This window comes from Aethalodelphis obliquidens, unplaced genomic scaffold (genome assembly GCF_003676395.1).
Source record: "Aethalodelphis obliquidens isolate GAN/ISIS:26980383/991018 unplaced genomic scaffold, ASM367639v1 scaffold37, whole genome shotgun sequence".
Taxonomy (NCBI): domain Eukaryota; kingdom Metazoa; phylum Chordata; class Mammalia; order Artiodactyla; family Delphinidae; genus Aethalodelphis; species Aethalodelphis obliquidens.
In genome coordinates this window covers 15,343,055-15,369,907 of record NW_020837981.1, presented here as the reverse complement: position 1 = coordinate 15,369,907, position 26,853 = coordinate 15,343,055, and the positions used below count along the sequence as shown (strand labels likewise).

Below are 26,853 nucleotides of genomic sequence, written 5' to 3'. Positions count from 1 at the left end.
CTGCCTGGGCATACAACTAAAATTTATTTCAAAGGGTTTCTTCCTTATTCCACTACTAGTGGTAGGCTAGTGTGTGTCAGGCACTGTCCAAAATCTTAAGGATACAAAAAGAAATCAAAGCTCCTGGCTCAAGGATATCAGAGTGTAAGTGAAAGCATTGTTGTATATTTACATAAATTTATCTGCTAAAAAATTGACACTGTGAAACAATAATTTGTGAAATATGAAAAATTTCCTTTAAACTGTCAGATTAAAAAATGTGCAGCAAAAACTAATGAAATACAGAAATAGAACTTCCAGCATTTTCCTTTGTCATAAAATGATTACATTTTGAATTGTCTTTCTAAAAGCCTTGACGTACCTATGAGGTTTTTTTTTCCCCATGGTTTTATTTTATTTTTTTATTGAAGTATAGTTGATTTACAGTGTTGTGTTAGTTTAGGTTAGTGATTCAGTTATACATCTCTATGTATTTTTTTTCAAATTATTTTCTCTTATAGGTTATGACGAAGTGTTGAGTATGGTTCCCCCTATGAGTTTTAATAGCTCTTATTTATTGTGCTCTGAGTGCCAGGCAATGCTAAACCTTTTTCATTCATTATCTTACTTAATTTTGTCAACTGATGAAATAGGTTTTCTTATCCCCATTATGCATGAGAAACTCAGGTTCAGGTTAAGAAATACACACATTTGTCATGTGTCCAAAATCACAGAGGAAATGCTGCAGGTTTTCAAAGCCAAGCAAGATTTCGACCCATTTTTAAAAACGATTTTATAATGCACTGGCTCCCAATTCTTTGCCTCACTTGTTCTTCACAGAAAGTTTAGCAATATTGTCACACATCATTCAACGAACCACTTTCCCTCAACCGCTTGAATTAGTACATGTCCAAATTCTTCAAGACTAAGAGCCCCTGTATTTTCTAATAGAGGTCTACGTGGTTTGGGGATCCTTTCTACAGGTCCCAAGGCCGGCTTAGGTGCCTCTCCGTGCCTTCAAAACAACTGACACTCATCAGTCTCCCACAAGCCCATAAAGCTTATTGAAGATAGGCTTCTGTGCTGAATCCTAACCTTGTTTCTCACACCTGACACGGTGAATGCTCAGGAGATGTGTGTTGAGTGCACGCATAAACGAATGACCAGACCCGCCCGACCTCTAGTTCTTATCCAGGTTTGTGAGCCTGGGTGTCTCCTTTCAAGTGTCGACGTCTCCACAAGATGATCAAGAATACACATCTAGGGCTTCCCTGGTGGCGCAGTGGTTGAGAGTCCGACTGCCGATGCAGGGGACACGGGTTCGTGCCCGTGTTCCGGGAAGATCCCACATGCCGTGGAGCGGCTGGGCCCGTGAGCCATGACCGCTGAGCCTGTGCTCCACAACGGGAGAGGCCCATGTACAAAAAAAAAAAAAAAAAAAAAAGAATACACATCTAGCGAGTCTGCGCGTGAAAGGACCTTACAAAAGAGAGCAATCTAATATAAAGCACTGAAGGGGCGCTATTCAAAAGCAACTACAAAGCTTCATTTATCAGGCCGGGGCTGGCGAGAATCTGGGCAGGGTGTGAACGAGAATAAAGCCAGCCTCTGGGTTTCCTACCCTTCTGTAGGTGCCTTTTAGTCCAGGCGCCTTACTCGGCTAATTCAGTGAGTCCAGCCACCTAGAGTGGCAGCTGCTCTGGAACTACCACGTGCGCCCCAGCCTCTCGGCACTTTCCGCTTCCGCAGGATACGCTTTGCTGCCGGAAGTGACGAAAGCTGGGTGGGCTAAAGAGAAAGCTGGGCATTTTCTTCCTTTCCACGCGGTAGACGAAAGCGGTCGGCCTGTTCTGCTTGTCCTGAGTGATGCCGGGGAAACTTCTTAGTGAAGCGGATTTGGAGTCGGACACGGCCATGGCGAAAGTGGAGATGCCGCGAAAGCGAAATGAGAAGGTACCGCCGGGGGCCGAGAGACTTGGGGCAAGACAGGACACGGAGGGGGGGGACGGCCGCTAAGAGGAGGGGCCCGGGCTGGGGGCGCGTGGCGCGCCGCGCGAACCCGGCTAGTCCCGAGACCCGCGTGAGTTTCGGCCAAGGGGCGTCCGGGGGTGGTCGGTGCTCTCCGCGGGCGGTGGGCGCGCTGCCCAGAGGTCGGGGCGGATCGGAACTGGAGAGCGGGCCGGGTGTCCCACGTGGTCCCTGAGTCTGGGCGTCCCGCACCCGGTGCACAGAGTAGGACGGTCATGGTTAGGCCCCACGTTTTGGCCCAGACTCAGACCTACCGGCTTTCGACTAAACTGGCGAGACCATAAAGCCATCCGCACACGTGGGCGGCGTCCGCGGTGACATTTTTTTTACCCTAGTAGTGGGAGTACAGTTTTCTGGGAAGCGACCCTTAGACGATAAAGTAGTTCAATTGCTCTTAAGGTTTATTGGCCATATTTCCCGTGGAAATGTAGACATGTTGTGGTGATAACTGCGCACCATATTTTTTATATAGGCCGCCAGTGTGCGGAAGTCTTAAGTTACCTCGATAGCTGTCTGCCTCCTTGCTGTTACTTCCTTAGATAGCGATTTAATTTGTGACTGAGTCTGTTCTGAGATAAGGTCAGTGAGAACAAAGATTGTCCCAGAACTTGTGTTGTACGTGACTTAGAATTTTCTTTCCTTGCTGTTTCTGGCAAGGAATATTTTGCTGTTGTAGGAAGCCGAGGTAGCTCAGACTTGTCCCCACAGGTGGGGAAGAAGTGGTCTTGGTTTTACCTGCCTTGCATTAGTCAGCGTGTCCTGTTGTGAGATGCTGAAATTAGAAGGGACATGACCAACAAACTCCATTGTATTCCAAAGAAGACCACCGGGATTGGAAATCCACTGATTGGTGGAACCAAGGGATGAAAGAATTGAAGTCTTGGGATGGGGTGGACCAGATTGGTTTTCAGATGTCTGAAGGATGGGTCATATGGGAGAGATTATCGTTCATCCATGATTTAAGAGCAGAGGCCAGGCCTGAAGTTTCATGGAGGCAGACAGTAATAGTAGCTCAATGTAACAGTCCCCATACTTCAGGAACTGGCCTGAGGCTCTGCCACAGAGGTCTTAACAGAGGGTAAAACACGTTTTCAGTAATATTAAGTTTTCAGAAATACGAAAAATTGGAGAGGGTCAGACATTTCAAGTAGGAGCTGTAATCTGGTTTGGTTTTGAGGTTTCACCCATTCCGTTTTCTTGTAACTTGTGCTCTTTGATTTTCCCTGTAAATTAGGTACACCTTTTTTACACATGGGGTGATAGACTGTGGGTTTTTATAACTTTTTGGTTCATAACATGTCTTTATGTAAATTTATGTGCGTTTGTGAGATTAGCAAGGCAGATACTATGAATTCCTGTCTTACTTGTAGAGGAATTCTAGCAGAGAAAGAAATCTGCTTAACACCATCCGTCTGTGGGTATACATGGTCTTATTACTCTACCAGAATTAAGTTAAATTGTTCTTGATCACTTCCTATATAGTGTGTGTAGTTTACAATATGTTGGAGCATCCCGTGAGCCACTCCAAGTCCCATATGAAAAATTGACTTTACAACTTGTTCGACCACCATGAATTGAATAGTTACCAAGAAGCGCGTTTTTTTCCAAGCTAATGAAGTCATTGATATATTCTTTCCATATAGCCAAGAAATGGTATTAAAAAACATACCGTTTGATTTTTGCCTTATTTCAAGATGAAAGTACACATGTTGAAAAATGCCCCCAAATTGTATTCTTCATAATTATGTGATCTTGAATTAATGCAGAATCGATATATTATACAAATGTATCAATGTTTTGTTCATTGTTTGTATTGTCTTTATTAATTTTTTAGAAAGGTAAAAAAGAGAAGCCAAAATCTAATAAGACTGAAGAGGCAGCAGAAGAAAAGGACGAAACGATTTCTCCCAAAGCTAAAAAGGTTAAAAAGAAAGCAGGGCCTTTTGAGGCTGACATGAGTTCTCCTAAATCCAAAAAGGCAAAAAAGAAAGAGGAGCCATCTCAAGATGACATTATTTCTCCTAAGACCAAAAGTGCGAAAAAATCAAAGGAGCCCCGTGAAAAGACAGTTGTTTCTCCTAAAACCAAAAAACTAATAAAAAATGAGGAGCCTTCTGAGAATGACTTGGGTGCGCCTAAGTCCAAGAAGATGAAGAAAGAAAAAGAAATGAATGGAGAAATTGGAGAGAAAAGCCCCAACCTGAAGAATGGATTCCCTCATTCTGGACCTGGCTCCGACTCCAAGGAAGCTGCCAGTGAAGAAAGTAACAGTGAGTTAGAGCAGGTAAAGTGGCATTTTAATATGTAGAATGTATCTTTCGATGTTGTTTCAGGTAAATAAGTACGTAATTATTAAATGAATTATTTAATAATGGGAGGAAATTTGATGTGTCAGCACTTCATGGGGGGGGGTCCCTTGAGCTGCAGGGTGAGACTTCATCTTAAAAACTGCAGTGTTAGAATGCCTCCTTTGCAACTGAGCAGATCTGTTTAAGTTTTGAGAAAGTCTTCTCTCCACACATGGTCTGCTTATTTGCAAGTCAGAAATCAACAGGAGGGATCTGGTTATGCAAATATGCTCCAGTTTCCCTCTGAGGGGTTTCACCTAATAAATCATGATTAAGTGGAACCACTGAAAAGGTGTTTGCTTGATTGCATAAGTCTTTTTGTATAGGCCATAAACTAACTTGAGTTGAATAAGATACTTAAATGTCCCTTTGGAAGCTAATACTGCTATCTTTAAGAAACTCAGTCATCAAAGAAAAATCCTAAATCTAATAATTTTCTCTTTGCTGTAGGTCATGATCAGCATTAAAAAATTTTTCCTGATTATAAACAATATATACAGCTTTTTAAAAATCTGATTATGATTGTACTATATGCAATATTGTAGTTTGCCTTTTCCTATCTTGCCTATATTTTTATATAGGCATTTTTTCCACTTTTAAATATTTTAAATGGTTACATAATACACCATATAAATGTTCAGAAATTCACTTAATTATTCTTTTGTTGGGCATTCAAATTGTTTATAATCAAATAGTGCCAATGTGATCATTTTGTCATAAATGTTTGTTCCTTATTTTCTATGGATGTATATATGAAAGATGCTGCTATGGGAAGGGGTTAATAACCTGTTCAACAGTGTATTGTTCATTTGGAATGATTGTGGAAAAGTTCTTAGTGGAGACTGAATCTGCTTTCACTAGCTACACATGGTATATATGTGCTGTATATATTTGCTACAAACTTTTCTTTTGTTAGGGTTTTACCTATTACTATGATCTATTTCCATTTCAAATCTTGATTTACCTACCAAAGTTTTTGTGTCTTTTTGGTTGATTTAGAAGAGATGTTTTGGAATAGTTTTTCTTAGAAGGCTTTCTGTATTTAGCTTGTAGGGGTAAAGTTACTGATTTCTTTCTGTGGCTCTTTATTTGACAGGAAATAACTGTGGAGCAAAAAGAAGGAGCTTTTTCTAATTTTCCCATATCTGAAGAAACTATTAAACTTCTCAAAGGTAATGTTCTTGGAAATATTGAATAATGTTAGAACATATTATTTGGAAGCACTCCACTGTTTTTGTTGAGATGAACTGGCACATGTTCTTATTGGAGGATGATATAGGCGACCATATAATGAAGTAGATCTGTATATTTGGTATAGGACTAAACTAGTGATGGCCTTTGGTACCTCTTAAACGAGTGATTAAAATTTATTCAATACAATATATATATTCAGAAGTGTAATGACTGATCGTGCTGGTGAAAGTAAACAATGGATACTATGTTGGTGTTTTCTTTTTTACCTTCTTCTACTTCTTGAGGCATCTCTAGGTTAATGATACCAGCCTGACTCAGAACTCATCTTAGCATAGTGCCTGTGAACCAGGTAGGAAGTCACAGATGCCCAACTTAGGTGTTTTCTGAATCAGGTGTGGCAGTCAGACAGCAAAACACCTGATTTTCAGGCTTATACTGGCCTTTGGATGAGATTTTGTGACAAGGGGCTTAATCTCTCAAGATAAGTATTTACTATAATTTGGTGCTTTAAAGTTTATTGATATCTTTTATTCAAGCAGATTCTTGCCAGAATATATTTGAACTTGACTTTATAGATGTGACCAGAATGTAGAATTCCATAATTCTGCAGGACCAGAAGCGTGGCTATGCTTTCATTCTCCAGTATGGCTGGGACTTTTAAGAATTGCAGTGTCAAATAACATGGTTCATTTGTTCACAGCCCGTGGGGTGACCTTCCTGTTTCCTATACAAGCAAAGACGTTTCACCACGTCTATAGTGGGAAGGACTTGATTGCGCAGGCACGGACAGGAACTGGGAAGACATTCTCCTTTGCTATCCCTTTGGTTGAGAAACTTCAGGGAGAACTGCAAGACCGGAAGAGAGGCCGTGCCCCTCAGGTAAGTATCTTTAATGCAGTCCTTAGGGGTTCCAAGTCTGCACAGGAAGAGACATTGCTTGAGCATCATTTACATACCCTATTGTTTTTTATTGGGTTCTCCTTAAGGCCTTTTTCTGGTATTTATTGGAGATCTTTATCTGAAGGTAAACCAGGATAATTCTTTTAAGACTGTTGACTACAAACCTTATATATTTAAATATTGTAATCTGCCCCCATGGTTGTGATCACCTGTATTATTTAAGCTTGCATATTTCTTTCAGACTCTTAGATGTCCCTGGGGCTCACAGGTTTGGTCAGGTTTTGCCTAAAATGGAGAAAGCATTTTTAATAGAGATGCCTGAATAGGAGGGGTATCAGAGGTGAAGAGGCCAGGCCCTGTGATCAGGATGGTGCTCATTGAGCTCATTTCTGGAGAAGCTGGCATTTGACAAACCTTAACCTCACTGAAATGCCTGTGTTGTCACCTTGGCTTTGGGTTCTTTCACCTAACTTTCTGGTCTCATCTCATTTATTGGCTTTCCAGTGTCCATGCTCCCTCCTAATTAATTGATTTGTTTACTGTTGTATTAATCCACAGTTACAACAGCAGTAAACAAACGAATTATTCTAGCACCTGGAATAGTGCCTGGCACATAGTGGATGTTCAGTAAATATCTGTTGGATGGTTATACTAAGTTCTTTTTTTTATTATTTATTTTTATTTATTTTTTATTTTTTGGCTGCGTTGGGTCTTCGTTGCTGCACGCGGGCTTTCTTTAGTTGCAGTGAGCAGGGGCTACTCTTCGTTGTGGTGCGTGGGCTTCCCATTTCGGTGGCTTCTCTTGTTGCGGAGCACGGGCTCCAGACACGCAGGCTTCAGTAGTTGTGGCATGTGGGCTCGGTAGTTGTGGCTCGCGGGCTCTAGAACGCAGGCTTGGTTGTTGTGGCGCACGGGCTTAGTTCCTCCGCGGCATGTGGGATCTTCCCGGACCAGGACTCAAGCCCGTGTACCCTGCATTGGCAGGCAGATTCTTAACCTCTGTGCCACCAGGGAAGCCCCTACAAAGTTGTTCTTAAATCATATTTGTTTCATGCTGTTAGCCTATTTGAGGACCTGTAGTGGTTGTGTCGTGTGTCCTGTTAACTGCTGTAGGATTCAAAGCCCCTCACCATGTTGGCCTGCCTTACTCTTCTGACTTCCATTCTACTTCAGATTCAGTGTAGTGCAGAGGTTCAGACTCCAGGTTTTGTAGCCTGGCTACCTGAATTTAAATCCAGGCTTGCCTTTTGGTTTTAGAGATCTGTTGTATGTTATTGTAGATATTATAATACAATTGTACAGTGCAGTTGTAGGTAACTTCATTGTGAGAAATAAAAATAATGCATATTAAGCATTTAGTAGCTCCTGACACATAATAAAAGCTCAAATATTAGCTGATATTATCATCAGCAGTATTACTCCTTGCTCAAGTTGTTCTTTTCCTGGAATGCTGTTCCTTAAGTACTAGTAGCTCCATGAAACTTACCCCAGTTCCTCCAGCTTGCTGTGTGCAACCATCCTAGAGCACCATAAATTGGAGTACCTGTTTCTCTTTTGATTGGTAAGATCACAAGCTTTTCTAGTGGGTAGATTTGTCGGAAACCATATTATATTTACTATTCTCCCACACCACAGTGTATTGCAACGCACATAATAGATGTTTTGAAAATAATTATTAGGATAAGTTGAACCTCCTGGTGCATTCCAGATTTGTTAAGAAACAAATACTGCATAATACTTTGGATTCCATTATTAGTTTTTCCTTTTCAGGTACTGGTTCTTACACCCACAAGGGAGTTGGCAGGTCAAGTAAGCAGAGATTTCAGTGACATCACAAAAAAACTGGCAGTGGCTTGTTTTTACGGTGGAACTCCCTACGGAGGACAAAGTAAGTAAATCCAATGTGAGGGAAGGAAAATGCCATCTCCTGTTGGGTGCCCTGATTGGATTTCTTCTGACCTTGACGTCTGGCTTTACCTACCTGATCTAGTCATTTATGGTGGTTTTCTTTTGTCATTATTGTGTAAAGATGGTCAAGCACATGGTCCTGCATGATGATGTAACAAATCCTGTACGTGGTTCTTAGGACTTTTGTATTATTTATCTGTGTTTATCTAAAGGCTGCAGTGGTACTTTACTGAGCCCAAGAGGACAGAGTCTAGGAACTAGAAAGTCAGAATTCAAGGTTATTTTTCCCTGTCAGGGACCTTGGGTCTCTGCCTCTTTTTACTGTAGACAGGCTTTCTTTTTTCTGGTCCTGAGGGCCAAATCTTGTAGCCCCTGCTGTAGTATTCCATTACTTCCCAGTTCAAGACCTTGAAGCTTTATTTTGTAGATTAGATATGTAATTTGGGAAGGGATTTAAGCATTTTAGAAGTCTTAGCATTGGACAGATAAATGGGTAAAGAAGATGTGGATATATACAGTGGAATATTACTCAGCCATAAAAAAGAAAGAATGCCGTTTGCAGCAACATGGATGCAACTAGAGATTATCATACTAAGTGAAGTAAGACAGACAAAGACAAATATCACATGATATCACTTATATATGGAATCTTAAAAAATGATACAAATGAACTTATTTACAAAACAGAAACATACTCCCAGACATAGAAAACAAACTTATGGTTTCCAAAGGGGAAGGGTAGGGGGGTGAATAAATCAGGAGATTGGGATTAACATGTCCACACTACTATATATAAAATAGATAATCAACAAGGACCTACTGTATAGCACAGGGAACTCTACTCAATACTCTATAATAACCTACATGGGAAAAGAATCTGAAAAAGAATAGATATATGTATATGTATAACTGAATCACTTTGCTGTATACCTGATACTAAAACAACATTGTAAATCAACTATACTCCAATATAAAATAAAAATTAAAAAATAATATGAAAAGATAAAAATATAAGTCTTAATATTGGCACAGAAAGCTTGTGATTGTCTCTTTTCACCTTTGGTGGAACTAACATAGGCTTTGGCATCAGGACGGCCTGGGTGTGAATCTAAACTCTGCTCACAGAGTAACTGATTTTTCAGTTCAAGTTGCTTGATTTTTTTGCACTTTAGTTTGTTTATGTATAAAGTAGGGTTGCTAAACTCACCCTGCAATGGTGTTGTGAGGATGAAACTGGGTACGTAGAGTGCCTAGCAGTAGATCTCTTTTTTTTTTTATAAAAAACTTTTATTATAAAAACGTGTATATTATTTAAAAATGTAGCTCATGGTGCGTCAAAGTATTACTTGCTTTATTCTTGCCTTTTCTTGTTAAATCCAGTATGTGGTGAACAGGCTATTTCCTTTTTATTCTTAGGTTTTATAATAATATATAAAGTTACTATTCCATTTGTTCTTTCTGCTCCATATACTACATAGGTCTGGAAACAATAATTTCTTTTTAACTTTTAACCGATTCCATTTTTTTTTATGGTAAGGAGCAGTAATTAGGTCCCCTGATTTAAATTGTTCTAATTTATACTTAAATTGTAATCCTTATACAAACAAACTTTTTTTTTTTGCTCACAACTCTCTCTCTCTCTCTCACACACACACACACACACACACTGTATTTTACTTTTACAAGAGATAAATAAACTGACACCAAGCATTGTAAATGTGACCACAACAAAAGCAACAGTGATTGCAATTACCAAACACGAAACACACTCACACTATGTCATAATATTGACATTCAGTCCAGGAATCCTCCCTAGCAGTAGGCTTCTTTACTGCAGTAGCAACCCAATAGAAAGTTGCATCATTACCATCTCATCCTAGTTATATTGAACTCCATTTTTCTGAACATCTCTGTACCTTCTTGGAATATTTGCCCTTCTATCTTGTCATTCTCCCTATACCTGCTTACCTTATAGAAAGTTCCCATTTCTTTTAAGATTCTTATTTTCACTTTGTGAAATCTTGATACCTTCCTCCAGCAAAGGAAATCATTTCTTTCCTGGTGCTACCATCCCCCATTGGTGCATTTTTCTGTTTTGTCATGTAATACACTGGACTGTCACTTCTTAACATGTTTCCCCAGTAGGTCAAGGAGTGTCTCGAGCGTCTTTATCTTCAGTAGTTAACATATTACCTTGTATGTAGTTAATAAATATTTTAGAATAAAAATGTATCTAATTTGGTATCCCAGATTAATAAAAGGAATTAAAAATCCATAATATTTTATCATTGGTGTTCTTATAGTTGAACGCATGCGGAATGGGATTGATATCCTGGTTGGGACACCAGGTCGTATCAAAGACCACCTGCAGAATGGCAAGCTAGAGCTCACCAAACTTAAGCATGTTGTCCTGGATGAAGTTGACCAGATGTTGGACATGGGCTTTGCTGATCAAGTGGAAGAGATTTTATGTGTGGCATACAAGAAAGGTAAACTCCACATTCAAGAACTGGTATAAGGGATTGGAGGAAGGGTGGTGATTAACTATCTCCTGAAAGTTAAATGAAGCCTTAGAAAAGTTGGCAGGTGGCTTATTTTATTCAGGAAAACTTAAATTAAAAAAAATGTCCGGGACTCCCGTGGTGGTCCAGTGGTTAAGACTGTGCTTCCAATGCAGGGGACATGGGTTTGATCCCTGGTCGGGGAACTAAGATCCCATATGCCGCTCAGCGCAGACAAAAAAAATTTTTTTTTCCCATCAATTGCACATAATTACAATAGGGAAAATAAAAGAAACCAGCTTGGTATACTTTGCTTTTGGTTTATTTCTTCCCGATTTGCGGTATTGTGTGTATGTGTGTGTTAATTGTAATCTTACTGTACATATAAAACTCTGAACTGTTTGTGCCATGATTTAATCCATCTATATATTTTAAGTTTTACATAATATAAATCTGCTTGCAGACATTTTTATGTAGACAGCTTTCTTCAAACATCAGTATTTGGGGGCTTCCCTGGTGGTGCAGTGGTTAAGAATCCACCTGCCAATGCAGGGGACACGGGTTCGAGCCCTGGCTCAGGAAGAGCCCATATGCTGTGGAGCAGCTAAACCCGTGCGCCACAACTACTGATTCTGCGCTCTAGAGCTTGCGTGCCACAACTACTGAGCCCATGTGCCACAACTACTGAAGCCTGCGCACCTAGAGCCCGTGCTCCACAACAAGAGAAGCCACTGCAATGAGAAGCCCGCACACCACAACGAAGAGTAGCCCCTGCTCGCTGCAACCAGAGGAAGCCCGCACACAGCAACGAAGACCCAACGCAGCCAAAAATAGAAATAAAAAATAAATTTATAAAAAAACAAAAGAAAATAAGTATTTGGCATCAGTTCTTAAAGATAGATTTCCAGAATTGAAATGACTGAATTGAAAGGTATAAATAGTTCATGTTCTTCAATATACTTTGTCAGCGTACTCTCCAGAAGGGTTCTGTCAGTTACGCTGCCATTTGAAATATATGAAAATGCAATGGTAGTCTAAGAGCAAACTAAAAAAAATTGGGGTTGGGGACCTATTTTTAGTACCTGACCTCAAAGGATGAATAGACTAGAATTCTAACCTTAAAGTGTTGAGGAAATGCTAGGGAGTATAGATGACTAGAAAATCTGTTCTGGAAATGCTAGGGAGTATAGATGAATAGAAAATCTGTTCTGGTGTTTATTATAGATTATTTATTTAGTGATTTAAGTTGGTTGGTTACTGGGCTTGATTAATTGTTTTCCACTTAGTAGGTCTCATTATAAAGGACAGATTTCCCTCGTGGTTCATATAGGCCAATGGTTAGAAAGCAAAACAACTTGAAAGTACTCTAAGTATTTCAAGGATCCTTTACATAAGTTATTTAGGCAGCATTTCTTTGTCCATTGGGTACTTCCCTGTTTTGCTTTTTTTTTTTTTAAATTAATTAATTTATTTTTGGCTGTGTTGGGTCTTCGTTGCTGTGTGTGGGCTTTCTCTAGTTATGGCGAGCGGGGGCTACTCTTCATTGTGGTTCGCGGCTTCTCATTGCAGTGGCTTCTCTTGTAGAGCACGGGCTCTAGGCACACGGGCTTCAGTAGTTGTGACATGTGGGCTCAGTAGTTGTGGCTCGTGGGCTCTAGAGCACAGGCTCAGTAGTTGTGGTGCATGGGCTTGGTTGCTCCGCGGCATGTGGGATCTTCCCGGACCAGGGATCTGACCCATGTCCCCTGCATTGGCAGGCAGATTCTTAACCACTGTGCCACCAGGGAAGCCCGTGTCTTCCATTTTTGTGTCCTCGATGCCTCGCTTGGCCTCAGGTGTTTTCTGTAGAATGCTGACGGACCCTGGAAGAATTGGGTGAGGTGAAATACTGTGTAGGCTTGTTGGACTTACTCATACTGACTTTTTTTTTTTCCCGCAAAGATTCAGAAGACAATCCCCAAACATTGCTTTTTTCTGCAACTTGCCCTCATTGGGTTTATAATGTTGCTAAGAAATACATGAAATCTACATATGAACAAGTGGACCTGATTGGTAAAAAGACCCAGAAAACGGCAATAACTGTAGAGGTAAATGATTCATTCAGTTGCTGGCATTAGTAATAAATTGTATATAATTTTTTTTACCTGTTGGATAGTATTAAGACTGGCAAAAACAAACTTCTTTTCCAAATAAATACTAAATCCATGTCAAAAGCCATGTGAAGTTATATTTCTATTTGAATTGTATATGGTATCTGTGTTTTCTAAATTTCATCATCTGGTGGCCTGATTGCAGAATCTTTTGGAACCTAAAGCTGTCTGAATTAGTAAGCAGAGTGACATTACACCTAGAGTTTATGCACTAGAGGGCAGTAGAGAATCCTAGTGTTTATGTTGAAGCTGTTTTTATCTTAGGGTCTGGTACCTAGATGAATTCGTTGCACCCAAGGAATAGACCTGTACGGAAACTGACTACTGACTGCATTTTTAAGTGGATGAAAGGACAAAACACAGAGGCTTTTCTCCTGTCAGTTATTTGGTTTCCTATAGCAATCTAGGGAATGGTATTTCTTTTCCTACATTACCTGTATTAGGTCAGAAAATGGATAAAGAAGCCAGATGCTCTTTGGAGAAAGGGGAAGGGCTCTCTTCTTTAGTGGTTTAGTTTTTTCCTCTAAACAGTGGTGGCAGAAGTTTGCTCTAGTCAGGCTTAAACAATTGCCTCTAGTATCATTAGGGTTGAGCAGGTGATTTTAGATTCCAGCTAGGCTTTACTAAATAATCTTTTTTTCCTTCTTTCCTAAGCATCTGGCTATCAAGTGCCACTGGACTCAAAGGGCAGCAGTTATTGGGGACGTGATCCGAGTGTACAGTGGTTATCAAGGGCGCACTATCATCTTCTGTGAAACCAAGAAAGAAGCCCAGGAGTTGTCACAGAATGTGTCCATAAGGCAGGTTGGTCCATCCCCTCTCTTCCCTTTTAGGGAGAAAGCATCTTTCAATTAATAGAGTATACATCTTAGCGCTCATCTGATCTGCCCATCTCATCTCACAGATGAAGAAAGGGTAGCTCAAACCCAGCGTTACCCTGACAAAGTAGGTTTGATCACTCATGTTTGGTGTTCTTTATCTTGTAAGTATAGTTGGATACAGTTGATTTCATGACCAAGGGTTGGAAATTTGAGGCTTGTCCATGTAAGGCACGTTTTCCCCTTTGTATTATTTTCAGCATAAGTGTCACCAAAATATGAATGTCTTTATAGGGCTAATTGGTGATTTTAAAAGTCCCTGTATTGTAGGATCTGGTATTCTTAAATGAGCTTATTTCTTTGGCAGGATGCCCAGTCATTACACGGAGACATTCCACAGAAGCAAAGGGAAATCACCCTGAAGGGTTTTAGAAATGGTGATTTTGGAGTTTTGGTTGCAACCAATGTCGCTGCACGTGGGTTAGACATCCCCGAGGTTGATCTGGTTGTACAGAGTTCTCCACCAAAGGTAAGTGTTTTACACTTAGATTTTACTTTGTTGTTTCTTTTGGGTGCTAAAACAAATTGGAAGTTGTATCTCTTCCTTTCCCATGATTAGTAATAGCTTTCTCTTGGGTGTTATGTTGCTAAGGGTGATTTTAAAATGAACCTCTTGGGGCTTTCCTGGTGGCACGGTGGTTGAAAGTCCGCCTGCCAATGCAGGAGACGGGTTCGAGCCCCGGTCCGGGAGGATCCCATGTGCCATGGAACAACTGGGCCCGTGCGCCACAACTGCTGAGCCTGTGCTCTGGAGCCCGTGAGCCACAACTGCTGAAGCCTGTGCGCCTGGAGCCCATGCTGTGCAACAAGAGAAGCCACAGCAATAAGCCTGCACACCACAGTGAAGAGTAGCCCCCACTCGCCACAACTAGAGAAAACCCTGCGCAGCAACGGAGACCCAACGCAGCCAAAAATAAAATAAATGAATGAATAAATAAATTGAATAAATAAATAAATAGAATGAACCTCCTCAGAACTGACAGTTGAGGGGAAGTGCGGTGAGTGGCCAGAGGTTGGCAAGGTAGTTTCTAGTCAGAGGGAGTCCTGAAAGGCTGCATGGGTGGGGGTAGTACAATTTTGAACTGGACTTTGAAGATAGATAAGACTTAGATGGGGTGGTGGTAGGGTAGATAAACTTGTGAGCTAGAGGACAGAGAAGGGAGAAGAGGCCTGTAGTTAACAGCCTCTGTAGTTAAAACTGCTTGGGTTTGTATATGATAGGAACTGCCCAAAGAGAGCCCTGAAGCATAGTTTATATGGTGTGGACAATGCTTCACTTACATATAAGTTAGTCTGAAGGAACTTGTTCCCATCACTTCAAGCGTGAAGATGCTATTACCCCCAAATTTGGCAAATCCCTCAGGATTAATGTTCACAGTGATGGAAAAACACATTACTGCGAAGCCACTGTTTCTTGTAAAGAAAGTCCCGTACGTGTGTGCCATCGACTTGTTTATATAGCCTGTGTACCTGTGCTGTCCAGTATGGTGGCCACAGCCACATGGGACTCTTCAGCACTTGAAAGGCAGCTCGTCTGAATTGACGTGTGTGCTGTAAGTATAAAATATACAGTGGAGTTCTAAAAATTTCAAACTTTCTATCATGCACAGTGGATTTTGAAGACTTGTGGAAAAAGAACGTGTAATATTTCATTGATAACTTGTTTTGTAGAGATAGCATACTGAAATGATAAACTTTTGGATATATTGGGTTAAATAATAATAAAGTTAACTTTTTTTAACTTTTTAGTGTGATTACTAGAAAGTTGCCTATTAAAATTACATATATGGTTCTGTTGGACAGTACTATTTAGATAATGCTTTTTGCAGATTTACCCACAGGATAAGGACCATTCTTCTAGAGGTTTTTAAAATGTTTTTATAGTTCTTTAATAAATAAATTAATTTTATTTTTGGCTGCGTTGGGTCTTCGTTGCTGCGCACAGGCTCTTCTCTAGTTGCGGCGAGCGGGGGCTACTCTTCCTTGCGGTGTGCAGGCTGCTCATTGCGGTGGTTTCTCATGTTGTGGAGCACAGGCTGTAGATGCATGGGCTTCAGTCGTTGTGGCATGTGGGCTCAGTAGTTGTGGCTTGTGGGCTCTAGAGCGCAGGCTTAGTAGTTGTGGCGCACGGGCTTAGTTGCTCCGTGGCATGTGGGATGTTCCCGGACCAGAGCTCGAACCCGTGTCCCCTGCATTGGCAGGCGGATTCTTAAACACTGCACCACCAGGGAAGCCCCTACAGTTCTTTAAATTAAAGTGCTTGGGAGCCTCCCCCAACCCCGGTCTATAACCACCACACTTGCCTCTGCCTCGGCTACTCAGGTCTATGTCTCTCTTTGTTGTTCGCTGTCACTGACGTATTTTACTTCAATAGGATGTGGAGTCCTACATTCATCGTTCTGGACGAACAGGTAGAGCTGGAAGGACTGGGATTTGCGTCTGCTTTTATCAGCACAAGGAAGAATATCAGTTAGCCCAAGTGGAGCAAAAGGCGGTAAAACTATTTTCTAAGCCTTCACTCAGCAAACGTTGAGTTTTAAAGTCAGTCTTTGGTCTCTTTATTCAGTTTTTATTAACTTGAAATTTTTATTTCTAGCACATGGCCATGACTGAAAGATTGTTGTTAGATATGTGTTTTATATGTTGTCCTATGATATACAGCCCATTTTGAATACTTTGCATTTGAAAACAGTGGTTTTGTCTTCATATTTATAATGACAAGAGGTCTTTTTTATGTTTGAGAGGTGGTTTTCAGTTTTCAGATACACTGTGAACGCACAAGAAATACTTAAGTGTAGATTTAGGGGGTTATAGGAATTGCTTGAAAACCAAAAAGATGAGAATATGTTAAAAGGATAAATTTTTAAATGGGAAAGAAGACATTGATTTTTTTTACAGAAGAATTTTGTAAGGAAATTCTTATGCTGGTACTTCCTCCTCTGGGAAGTGGAGTTTAATCTCCCCGCTTCACTGTCAGTGGACGGTACTTAGTGACTTGCTTACGAAGAGCGGAGTAGGGTCAGGGGGGAGGACTTTCCAGGGCAGAAGGCAGGCGAACACTACCTGGCCAGGTGATCATGGTCAACATCAGTGATAAGCAGGTGCCCCTGGTATGCAACGAAACCAGTCATCTTCCCCCCAAATCCATAACCGCAGTCTAAAGATGTAAAAAACTGATGTTCACAAATTGAGGGACATTCTACAGAATACCTGACGAGCACACCTTAAAACTATCAAGGTCTTGAAAACCAAGGAAAGACAAATTACCACAGATTAGAGAAGACTAAGAAGACATGTTGACTAAATGTAATGTGGTGTCCTGGGTCGAATATCAATAGGAAAAGGATATTAGTAGAAAAACTAGTGAAATTCGAATGAACTCTGGGGTTCAGTTAATAGTAATGTAACAATGTTGGTTTCTTAGCTGTGACAAATGTACCAAAGTAATAACAAAGTAATAGGTGCAGGTAGACAAGAACTCTATACTATCTTTGCAACTTTTCTATAAATTTAAAACCTTTCTAAGATAAAAAGTTTATCTTTTAAGTATGTAACAAATATGTTTGGTAAATACTAAAAAATTGGGGGAATACTAATCTCAATGGAAACAGTTGATGGCCTCATTGTACATTAAGTTATCGTTCATTTTCTTATAGGGAATTAAATTTAAGAGAATAGGTGTTCCTTCTGCAACAGAGATAATAAAAGCTTCTAGCAAAGATGCCATCAGGTATGTTCCCTACCACTGCTATGGTCTGTTTTAGTGCTTGCTCTATTTATTACATGTTTTTGTGTAGTAATGAGATTTAGCCTTTTAAAATTTATTTTATTTATTCATTGTTTTAAAAATTGATAATCTGCTTGTTAAAAAAATAGGCTGTGCTTAGAAAACAAAAACTCTTGTTTCTACTCATCCCTACCCAATCCTGTTCACCAGAGGAAACCACTATTAGTAGTTTGGTTTGTCTTGGGCATTTTAAGTAACTGTACCTTATATATCGTGTAGGAAAAAGTTATGGTAAATGTCTAGATGGTGAGGATTAGATTAAGAGTGTCGTTGGAGGTGCTGCTGGCATGGGGGCAAGAAAATTCTTTATTTTGTGCAATTGTCTTACAAGTTGAAGAATATTTATTTTTTATTGAACTATAGTGATTTACAATATTGTATTAGTTTCAGGTATGTAGCAAAGTGATTCAGTTTTGTGTGTGTGTTTGTGTGTGTGTATAATTTTGCAGATTTCTTTTCCATTACAGGTTATTACAAGACATTGAACATAGTTCCCCGTGCCATATAGCAAATCTTTGTTGTTTATTTATTTTATATATAGTAGTATGTATCTGTTAATTCCATACTCCTAATTTATTCCTTCTACCCCTCACTCCCCACCCCCAGCCTTCACCTTTGGTAACCATGTTTGTTTTCTATGTCTGTGTGTCTATTTCTGTTTTGTAAATAGGTTCATTTGCATTACTTTTTAGATTCCACATATAAGTGATATATGATATTTGTTTTTGTGTTGCTTACTTTATTTGTATGATAATCTCTGGGTCTGTCCATGTTGCTGCAAATGGCAATATTTCATTCTTCTTTATGGCTGAGTAAAATTCCATTGTATGTATGTACCACATCTTTATCCAGTCATCTGTTGCTGGACACTTAGGTTGCTTCCATTCTTGGCTATTGTCAGTAGTGCTGCTATGAACGTTAGGGTGCGTGTATCTTTTTTTTTTTTTTTTTTTGCGGTACGTGGGCCTCTCACTGTTGTGCCCTCTCCCGTTGCGGAGCACAGGCTCCGGACGCGCAGGCTCAGTGGCCATGGCTCACGGGCCCAGCCACTCCATGGCATGTGGGATCTTCCTGGACCAGGGCACGAACCCGTGTCCCCTGCATCGGCAGGCGGACTCTCAACCACTGCGCCACCAGGGAAGCCCACGTGTATCTTTTTGAATTAGAGTTTTCTCCAGATATATGCCCAGCAGTGGGAACTATCACATGGTACTTCTATTTTTAGTTTTTTAAGGAACCTTTGTACTGTTTTCCACAGTGGCTGTACCAATTTACATTCCCACGAACAGTGTAGGAGGGTTCCCTTTTCTCCACACCCTCCCCAGCATTTATTGTTTATGTAGACTTTTCGATGATGGCCCTTCTGACCACTGTGAGGTGGTACCTCATTGTAGTTTTGATTTGCATTTCTCTAGTAATTGGCATTGTTGAGCATTTGTTCATGTGCCTATTGGCCATGCATATGTCTTCTTTGGAGAAGTGTCTGTTTAGGTGTTCTGCCCATTTTTTGATTTGCAAGGATATTTAGCTGTTTAGCATCCCTGGTTGTGCAGTGTATTCCTGGGAGGTGAGTGACGTTGGTATTATGGAGACCAATAAGGTTCCGACTGTTTTCCAAATGTTTCCAGGTGGTGAGCTACATCCTCTGCTTCAGAACCAGAGTCTGAGCAACATTTTTAGAGTGCTTTCCACAATTACTATTATAAATATGTGAGATGCTTATTTAAAAAATAGACAGGGAGGATTCATGATCAAAAGAAATGCTAATAAGTATTATACACTGCATCAAAATGATGTTAGACGTATGCAAGATTTGGTTTCAAAGATATTGATTTATCTTGAGATGATGTTGTCTTGAAAATGAAATCTGTCCACTTTTGTCCTTTCTCCTAACAAATATATTCTCAAACCACAGGCTTTTGGATTCTGTGCCTCCCACTGCGATTGTTCACTTCAAGCAGTCAGCCGAGAAGCTGATCGAGGAGAAGGGAGCCGTGGAAGCCCTGGCAGCAGCCCTGGCCCATATTTCAGGTGCCACGTCAGTCAATCAGCGCTCCTTGATCAACTCAGATGTGGTAAGGGTCCCTGTCAAATTCCTGACACTTCACAATTTAGAGTTTGAGCAGGATTCAAAAGTGTTCCATTGAAACTTCCAGTTGTTTTAACTTTTTCATGAAGGTTGAGATATATATGTAAAAACACAAATCTGTAGGGACAGAAAGTAGATTAGTGGTTGCAGTGTCTCCTCAGAGGAGGGAATGACAGTGACTGCTAACGGGAATGTGGGTTTTTGTATTTGTTGGGGGGGGGGTGGATAATGACATGTTCTGGAATTTGAGATAGTGGTGATGATTGCAAATCTTGTGAATATACTAAAAACCCCTGAACTGTATACATTAAAATGGCAAATTTTATGGTATGTGAATTATATGTCAAGTTTTTTCATCCTAAAAAACCCAATCATGTGGACACATAAGTGCATATGATACATTTAGCCAGCATACCTAGAAACTTAAGAAGGTAATGCTTTTCTTTTTTTTTTTTAAGTTGAAATCTTTGAGATAATTGTAGGTTCACATAAAGTTTTAAGAGTTAATACGGAGAGATTCCTTGTACACTTTGCCAGTTTCCCCCAGTGGTGACATTTTGCAAAAGTGTACTATCACAGTCTGGATACCAACGCTAGCAGTCCACCAATCTTATTCAGAGTTCCCCAGTTTTACTTGTACTAAAATGGTGGGGTGGGAGGGGTATGCTTTTAGGAAGAGCTTTCCTATAAATGTTTCAGAAACATGAGGACAAGTGCTTATCACTTATGTTTGTTTCTGAGACTTTAATTTTGTTCCCCTTCCTTCCATAGGGTTTTGTGACCATGATCTTGCAGTGCTCAATAGAAATGCCAAATATTAGTTATGCTTGGAAAGAACTTAAAGAGCAACTGGGTGAGGATATTGATTCCAAAGTGAAGGGAATGGTCTTTCTCAAAGGAAAGCAGGTAAGGCTGGGGCTTCTTTTGTGACTTTGCCTTGGTTCGTTAGCTTCATGCTGGCAATAAAACACTGCACAGTAGCTTCTCCCTGTTCTATGGGGATGCTGCGTGTTTTCACTCTGTATATAGTCTTCTCTGGGCATTGTCATCCATGACCCTCAGTTACCACTTAGTCATTGACAGCTACCCTCTGTGTATCTCTAACCTGAACCATCTGCATGAAGTGCCAGACTTGAAGATCCAGCTGCTTCCCTGACATCTCCACCCAGATTGGGTTTATTAAGCACCTTAATACAAACTTACTCAAAATTGAATTCAGAATTTAAAATCTTGCCTTCCAAGCCTGATGTTCTTTCTTCTGACTCCTGTTCTCAGTTAATGGCATAGACTAGCACAGCAATTCTCAAACATTTTGGTCTTATGACCTCTTTACATTCTTAACAAATGTTGGGGATAGCAAAAAGCTTTTGTTTAGATGGGTTATATCTATTGATATTTAGAGTATTAGAAATAAAGACTGAAATTCTAATAAAGCGTAAGAATATCATTTTCTGTTAGTCATCTGAGCAATATCACGTGTAATGTAGTGTCTGGTAAACTCCTCTCTACCCTTAATGAGAGTGAAAAGGACAGAAGAGGCCCGTGTGCCGCAAAAAAAAAAAAATTTGACTTTATGGACCCCCCCCGCCAAAAAAAAAAATCGCAGGGTTCCAGGGGTGCATGGACTATACTTGGAGAACTACTGGCTTGTGAACCATATCAGGTTTATCTTCAACTCATTGCTTGTCTGACTATGTTTTTCACCTCCTTAAGCAACTCCACATAATCTATGGGATAAAGTCCCAACTTTCACATGGAGCTTCTTCATGAGCTGGCTTCTGTCCTCCTTACCAACTTCATCTGTCTCCTCACCACCAATGCCCTCCACTCCCAACAATGCCAAGTACATCTTGCTTTCTTTCATCCTTATGCTCAATCCACTGTTTATATAGTATTTCTTATCTCCATGGTATCCTTTATGACTTGGTCTTAAGTCTTTTTGGAGCTTCCCCTGGCCTCTACATATACTTCACAGTTCTTAAGGCATAGCTTTATTCATGTAAATTTTGCCTTGCTGTGCTTGCTTACTGACTGAGAGCCTCAAGAACACGGTGGCTGAGTCAAGGGCCAAAACTGTTTTCTAGACGTCTCTGTACTGCAATGAGTGCCTGGTATTGAGTACTTAGTAAATATGTGAATGAAGATTCCCACAAATGGCATTAGTACCTGATGCTACCTGTGGTTATAATTGGGTAAATTGTTGGGTGGAAGGGATGTTCCTCAAAGTGTTGTAATTAAAGACAGCCAGGGGAGAGGAGTGCCTGTGTCAGTTGCGGGGGGAGTTTGATTATTTTGTGGATGCCAAGAAACAGGATTTTTTTATTTTTTATTTTTTGTCTGCACCCCGCAACTTGCAGGATCTTAGTTCCCCAACCAGATATTGCGGACTTCATTGGAGACGATGGCACTGCTTGTTATCAAAGCTAGTGTCCTGTAAAGTATTTAATTTTTTTGTTTGTTTGTTTTGTTTTTGTTTTTTTGTGATACGCGGACCTCTCACTGTTGTGGCCTCTCCCGTTGCGGAGCACAGGCTCCGGACGCACAGGCTCAGTGGCCATGGCTCACGGGCCCAGCGGGTCCGCGACATGTGGGATCTTCCCGGATCGGGGCACGAACCCGTGTCCCCTGCATCGGCAGGCGGGTGCTCAACCACTGCACCACCAGGGAAGCCCAGTATTTAATTTTTAAACTCTTTTCATAGGCGGCTGAATTATAAACATAGAAAACAATACAAGATCATTTATTTTTCTGCTTTTAGTTAGGTCATCCTTACTAGTTCAGTCTTTCTGATAGAAGGCAGTGTATTTTAATGTTTTTAAACCATAGGTTTTATTTAAGAGCCATACTGACCAGATTTTTAAAAGCTGCTCTTACCAGCTGCGGGGCCTTCGACAAGTGAGTTAGCCTCTCCAAGCCTCTGTTTCCTCAGCTATAAAATGTAGCTAATAGCTCTGTGAGGATTAGCACAGTGTGAAAGCCAAGAATGATCTCTAGTCGGTTCCAAGTAGTTTTGAGTCGTTTTTTTTAATATCCCTGGCTTTTTATTATTGTGCTTTGGGGAGGTATTATGTGTTGGGGCTTGGTCTAAAGTTTATCTAAAATGGATACCTGGTTTGTTTGGGTTGTTTCTTTTACATAATACCTGGTCTTTTGGAGTATCATTTAAGGTGCATTTTATAATTCTTGTCAAAGTGTGGATTAACTGGCATTTGTTTTGATTTCTAGGGTGTTTGCTTTGATATCCCTACTGCATCAGTAACAGAAGTACAGGTATTCTTTTCTCTTAGATTTTGAAGTTAACATATCTAAACGGTAAAATATTTATTATTTAAAATATAGAATAATAGAAAGGGAAACAATAGCTCTAGTCCCTTTACTAAAAATAACTAAGAATTATATTTTAGTATTTTTTTTCTCCTACCCTCTTTATACTAATATTTTTCTTATTCAGCCTGCCTGTTTTCCTTTTTTCCTTTCTACAGCATTGTGAACAATATCCAGCTTTTTTCACAAACCCCGTGTATGTTACACGGGGTTTATATAGACATTGCTATATCTTTATTCCGTACTGCTGTGAGAAATGTGTTTGCAAGTGGTATATTTATATGTTTACTACCTGACAGCTGTGGATACCCTGTAGTAATTGAATTGAATAAATGATGAGGGTATATCTCATAGTGAAACTTATTTTATTTTTGACCAGTGATCTTTTAAGCACTTAGGTTATCAATCAAGTTTTTCTTTAGAAAAAGGGAAAAAATGTTATCTTTCTCATGCCTTTTTAAACCAAATTCAGTAAAAATCAGAGCAGGTAAAAACGAAACCATCTCTCAACAGGAAAAATGGCATGATTCACGGCGCTGGCAGCTTTCTGTGGCCACAGAGCAACCAGAGCTAGAAGGACCACGGGAAGGATATCGAAGCTTCAGGGGACAGCGGGAAGGAAACAGAAGCTTCAGGGGACAGCGGGAAGGCAATCGAGGTCTCAGGGGACAGCGGGAAAGAAATAGAAGCTTCAGAGGACAGCGATCAGGAGGTGGCAACAAAAGTAACAGATTCCAAAACAAAGGCCAGAAGCGGAATTTTAGTAAAGCATTCGGACAGTAATTTGAGGTAGAGGATTTATGTGGCAAAAACAGAACTATGTTCAGCAACAGGAAACTGAACATTATTTTTCATAACAAAGTTAAAAGCATATTGTATTTCCTTCCTGACCACTTGCCCAGTCCCCATCTCTTCAAGAGAGACAGGCTTCATCTAAATTATTTCATCTGATCATTGTCATTTATAACTTTGTTGCTACTTCTGTTTCAGGTATTCCTTTGGAAAAGGTGTGTGAATTCAGTACATATTCTAATGCAGTGTCTATAGATTATAAGATAGAAGCAAGCATGTATCTGCTGATACTTGTGAAGTTGACCTGTCTTTATACTTAGAGGTGTCTCTTAATAGTGTCCTTCCTAAATACCATGGGGGAACGCAACAGTTTCTGGAGAAGCACTTTGAGCACTCAAGGCTTTGTTCTGTGATTGGTATTCCTCAGCCACTTGTCTAACATTTACTCCTATGGTCCTATAATGTATCTTCTGAGAATTAACACTGAGCAATGTTTTGAAGCAAGATTCAATCTCAGCTGGGATGTAACACAGTTTATGCCAGCATATGCTCTAGATTTGGAGGCGGTGATACATTTGATAGGCGATAGTATATAGATTAGCCATTGTTATGTGCATTTTGATACATTATTAGCTTCTCAATATAAGGTGATTCATGCTTCAGTGAATTCTTCACAGATTTTTAAAAAATATATATGTACATATGGAAGTATTTTACTAGAAAGCAAGTATCCTTAAGGAATTCCAAGTGTATAGCATGGCCCAGTAACTTTCTTCATAAGTAAGGAGACAGGATAAATGGTGCTTGATGATAACATAGTCCACTTCCTATTGGAAGATTAACATTATTTACTAAGGAGGAACTAAAGGAGTAGGGGGCAGAGATCTGCATGGCTGAAGAGTCAAAAAAACCCCACTGAAAATATATTCCACATGCAAGAAGGAAACGTGTATTGAGAGCAAAGAAAAGAACAAGTGAAGGTGTGGGATAAAGCATTCTCTTAATGGTGAAAACTTAATGAGTCATTAATGTTTCTAGAGTTTAACTTCTAACGGGCAAGCTGGGAATTTTAGGTAGAATGATCCAGTTTAGTTTCTCAAGGCCTAGTTCCTATAGCCACGTATAGGATCTCTTTCTTTTTATTAGACGGCTGCTACTCTGTTGATAGGTTGCAGCTACCTAGAGACTTCCTTTTAAGACAAACTCTATATGGTTATTTTTAAGTTGTTACTTTGAGGGAACTGAAGAACTTAATATAGCCCCTGGCCCGATATTGCTCTGAGGTCTCGAGTATTATTTTTCTGGGAAACCTTGTGCAGGAGCTTACGAGTAACATTGTCTTCTTGCCTTAATTCCTAGACATTCTGTATTGGGAATCTCAGGAAATAAACTATGACAGGAGGAGTTCAAATACATGGCCTGTCTTGTTTTCATTTAATTATTTTGAACAACTGAAATCTTTCTAGGCACTGGTTTCTCTGGCAGGGTCTTTATATCCAACTGGTTCTTAGTCACCTTTGCAGTAAGGGGCTCAGATAGCCAACTCAACTCCTTGATTCTTGAGGCAGCGTCCTTTTTCTATTTGGACTTCATTTCTGTCCTTGCATCCTGACTGGATGTTTCTCTGTTCTCAAATTCGCTTGGCTTTTGTTCCTTGATCCACTTGACAATTTTATCACTTGACTTTCTCGTGGTTTCCCATCAAGCCAGAGGGAGTCATGGGGAGGTAGGTATTTGATGACCAACAACTCGTGCCTTGTGGATCATGTTTTATTAAATTCTGGTTTTGCTGAGATGCTGAGCATACTTAAATAACAACCAAAACATTTAAGTTTGGGTAAGAATGGGTTACTTTATCACGTAGATTAAAAGAACAGTGTACCTGTCCTTTAGGAAGAAATAATCAGGCATAAATCAAGAGTAAGGGGGAAGATTAATGGGAATTTCACTTTACACAACTTAGGACAACATGGCTGTTTTAGTAAATGAAGCTAAAGTTTCTCCTGGATCCCAGAATTCAAACCATATTTATAAATGTATAATTCAGCTACTGTACGGTTTAAATGGGCTTGTTGTGCTAGCTTGGGAAATGTTAGCATTTTTACTATTTTCTACAGAGAAAATATTTTCCAATTTATGTATCACACAACTCAGTGAACTTTTAAAATACCAATTTTTATGTTGGAACTATCTGTGCAGCAGTTTCTTTACAGTTATACATAAAGTGTTTTTACTGTAAAATTGAGTTAATGTATAAAAATACAGCTTTATGCCACAATAAAGTTAGTATTTACTATTTATGTTTTTGGTGACTTTTTCCCTAAAATTGAAGCTTGAAATTTTTGTTTTAAACATAATAAGTGATGGGTATAAAAATCCAAACAGAAAAAACAAGCAAGTCACCACATACCCAACATATTTGTGAGCATCTCTTCCAGGAATTCGTTTACAAAACTGGAATCATTCCTTCAGTTTTGTGAATTGCTTTTCCCTCCGTATGTGCATCCTTTACTGTAAGTACAGATCTGTGCCTTTTTTTTTTAAGTTCCCCGACCAGGCATCAGACCAGGGATCCAACTGGCGCCCCCTGCAGTGGAAATGCAGAGGCTTAACCACTGGACCACCAGGGAAGTCCCTGTGCCACTTTTGATGACTGTGCCATCTCATAGTATCTCACAGTATCAGCATGTTATTTTATCTCTCATTATTATAAACAACCCTAAAATGAATGTCTTTGTGTAATCTTTGTGTACTTGTCTGATTGTCACTTGTAGGAGTGCAGGGTCAAAGTGAATGTATTTTAAATTTTGATGCAAGTTGCTCTCCAAAGCAGTTCCAGTTTACGTTCCTACCCTAAAGCCTAGGAGAGAACCTGTTTCCCCACAGCACTAACATTAGGTGTTGGCTTCCTTTTGTCACTTTGCTAGGTGCAAACTAATACATCGTTTTCATTTGTGTCTTTTAATTGAACGAGG

At 40.0% G+C, this 26,853-nt stretch overlaps 1 protein-coding gene across 1 annotated transcript; it reads left to right on the top strand.

The window, feature by feature from the left end:
- The first annotated feature begins 1,736 nt into the window (after positions 1 to 1,736).
- Positions 1,737 to 26,178, top strand: DDX21 (DExD-box helicase 21). The gene is made up of 15 exons (XM_027130071.1): positions 1,737 to 1,932; positions 3,842 to 4,291; positions 5,452 to 5,527; positions 6,250 to 6,428; positions 8,220 to 8,337; positions 10,661 to 10,846; positions 12,800 to 12,945; positions 13,663 to 13,812; positions 14,194 to 14,355; positions 16,261 to 16,380; positions 17,543 to 17,616; positions 19,589 to 19,748; positions 20,534 to 20,668; positions 22,988 to 23,032; positions 23,600 to 26,178. The coding sequence occupies exons 1-15, from the start codon at positions 1,846 to 1,848 to the stop codon at positions 23,867 to 23,869; spliced, it is 2,358 nt and encodes a 785-aa protein (XP_026985872.1). The 5' UTR covers positions 1,737 to 1,845; the 3' UTR covers positions 23,870 to 26,178.
- Positions 26,179 to 26,853: the final 675 nt, after the last annotated feature.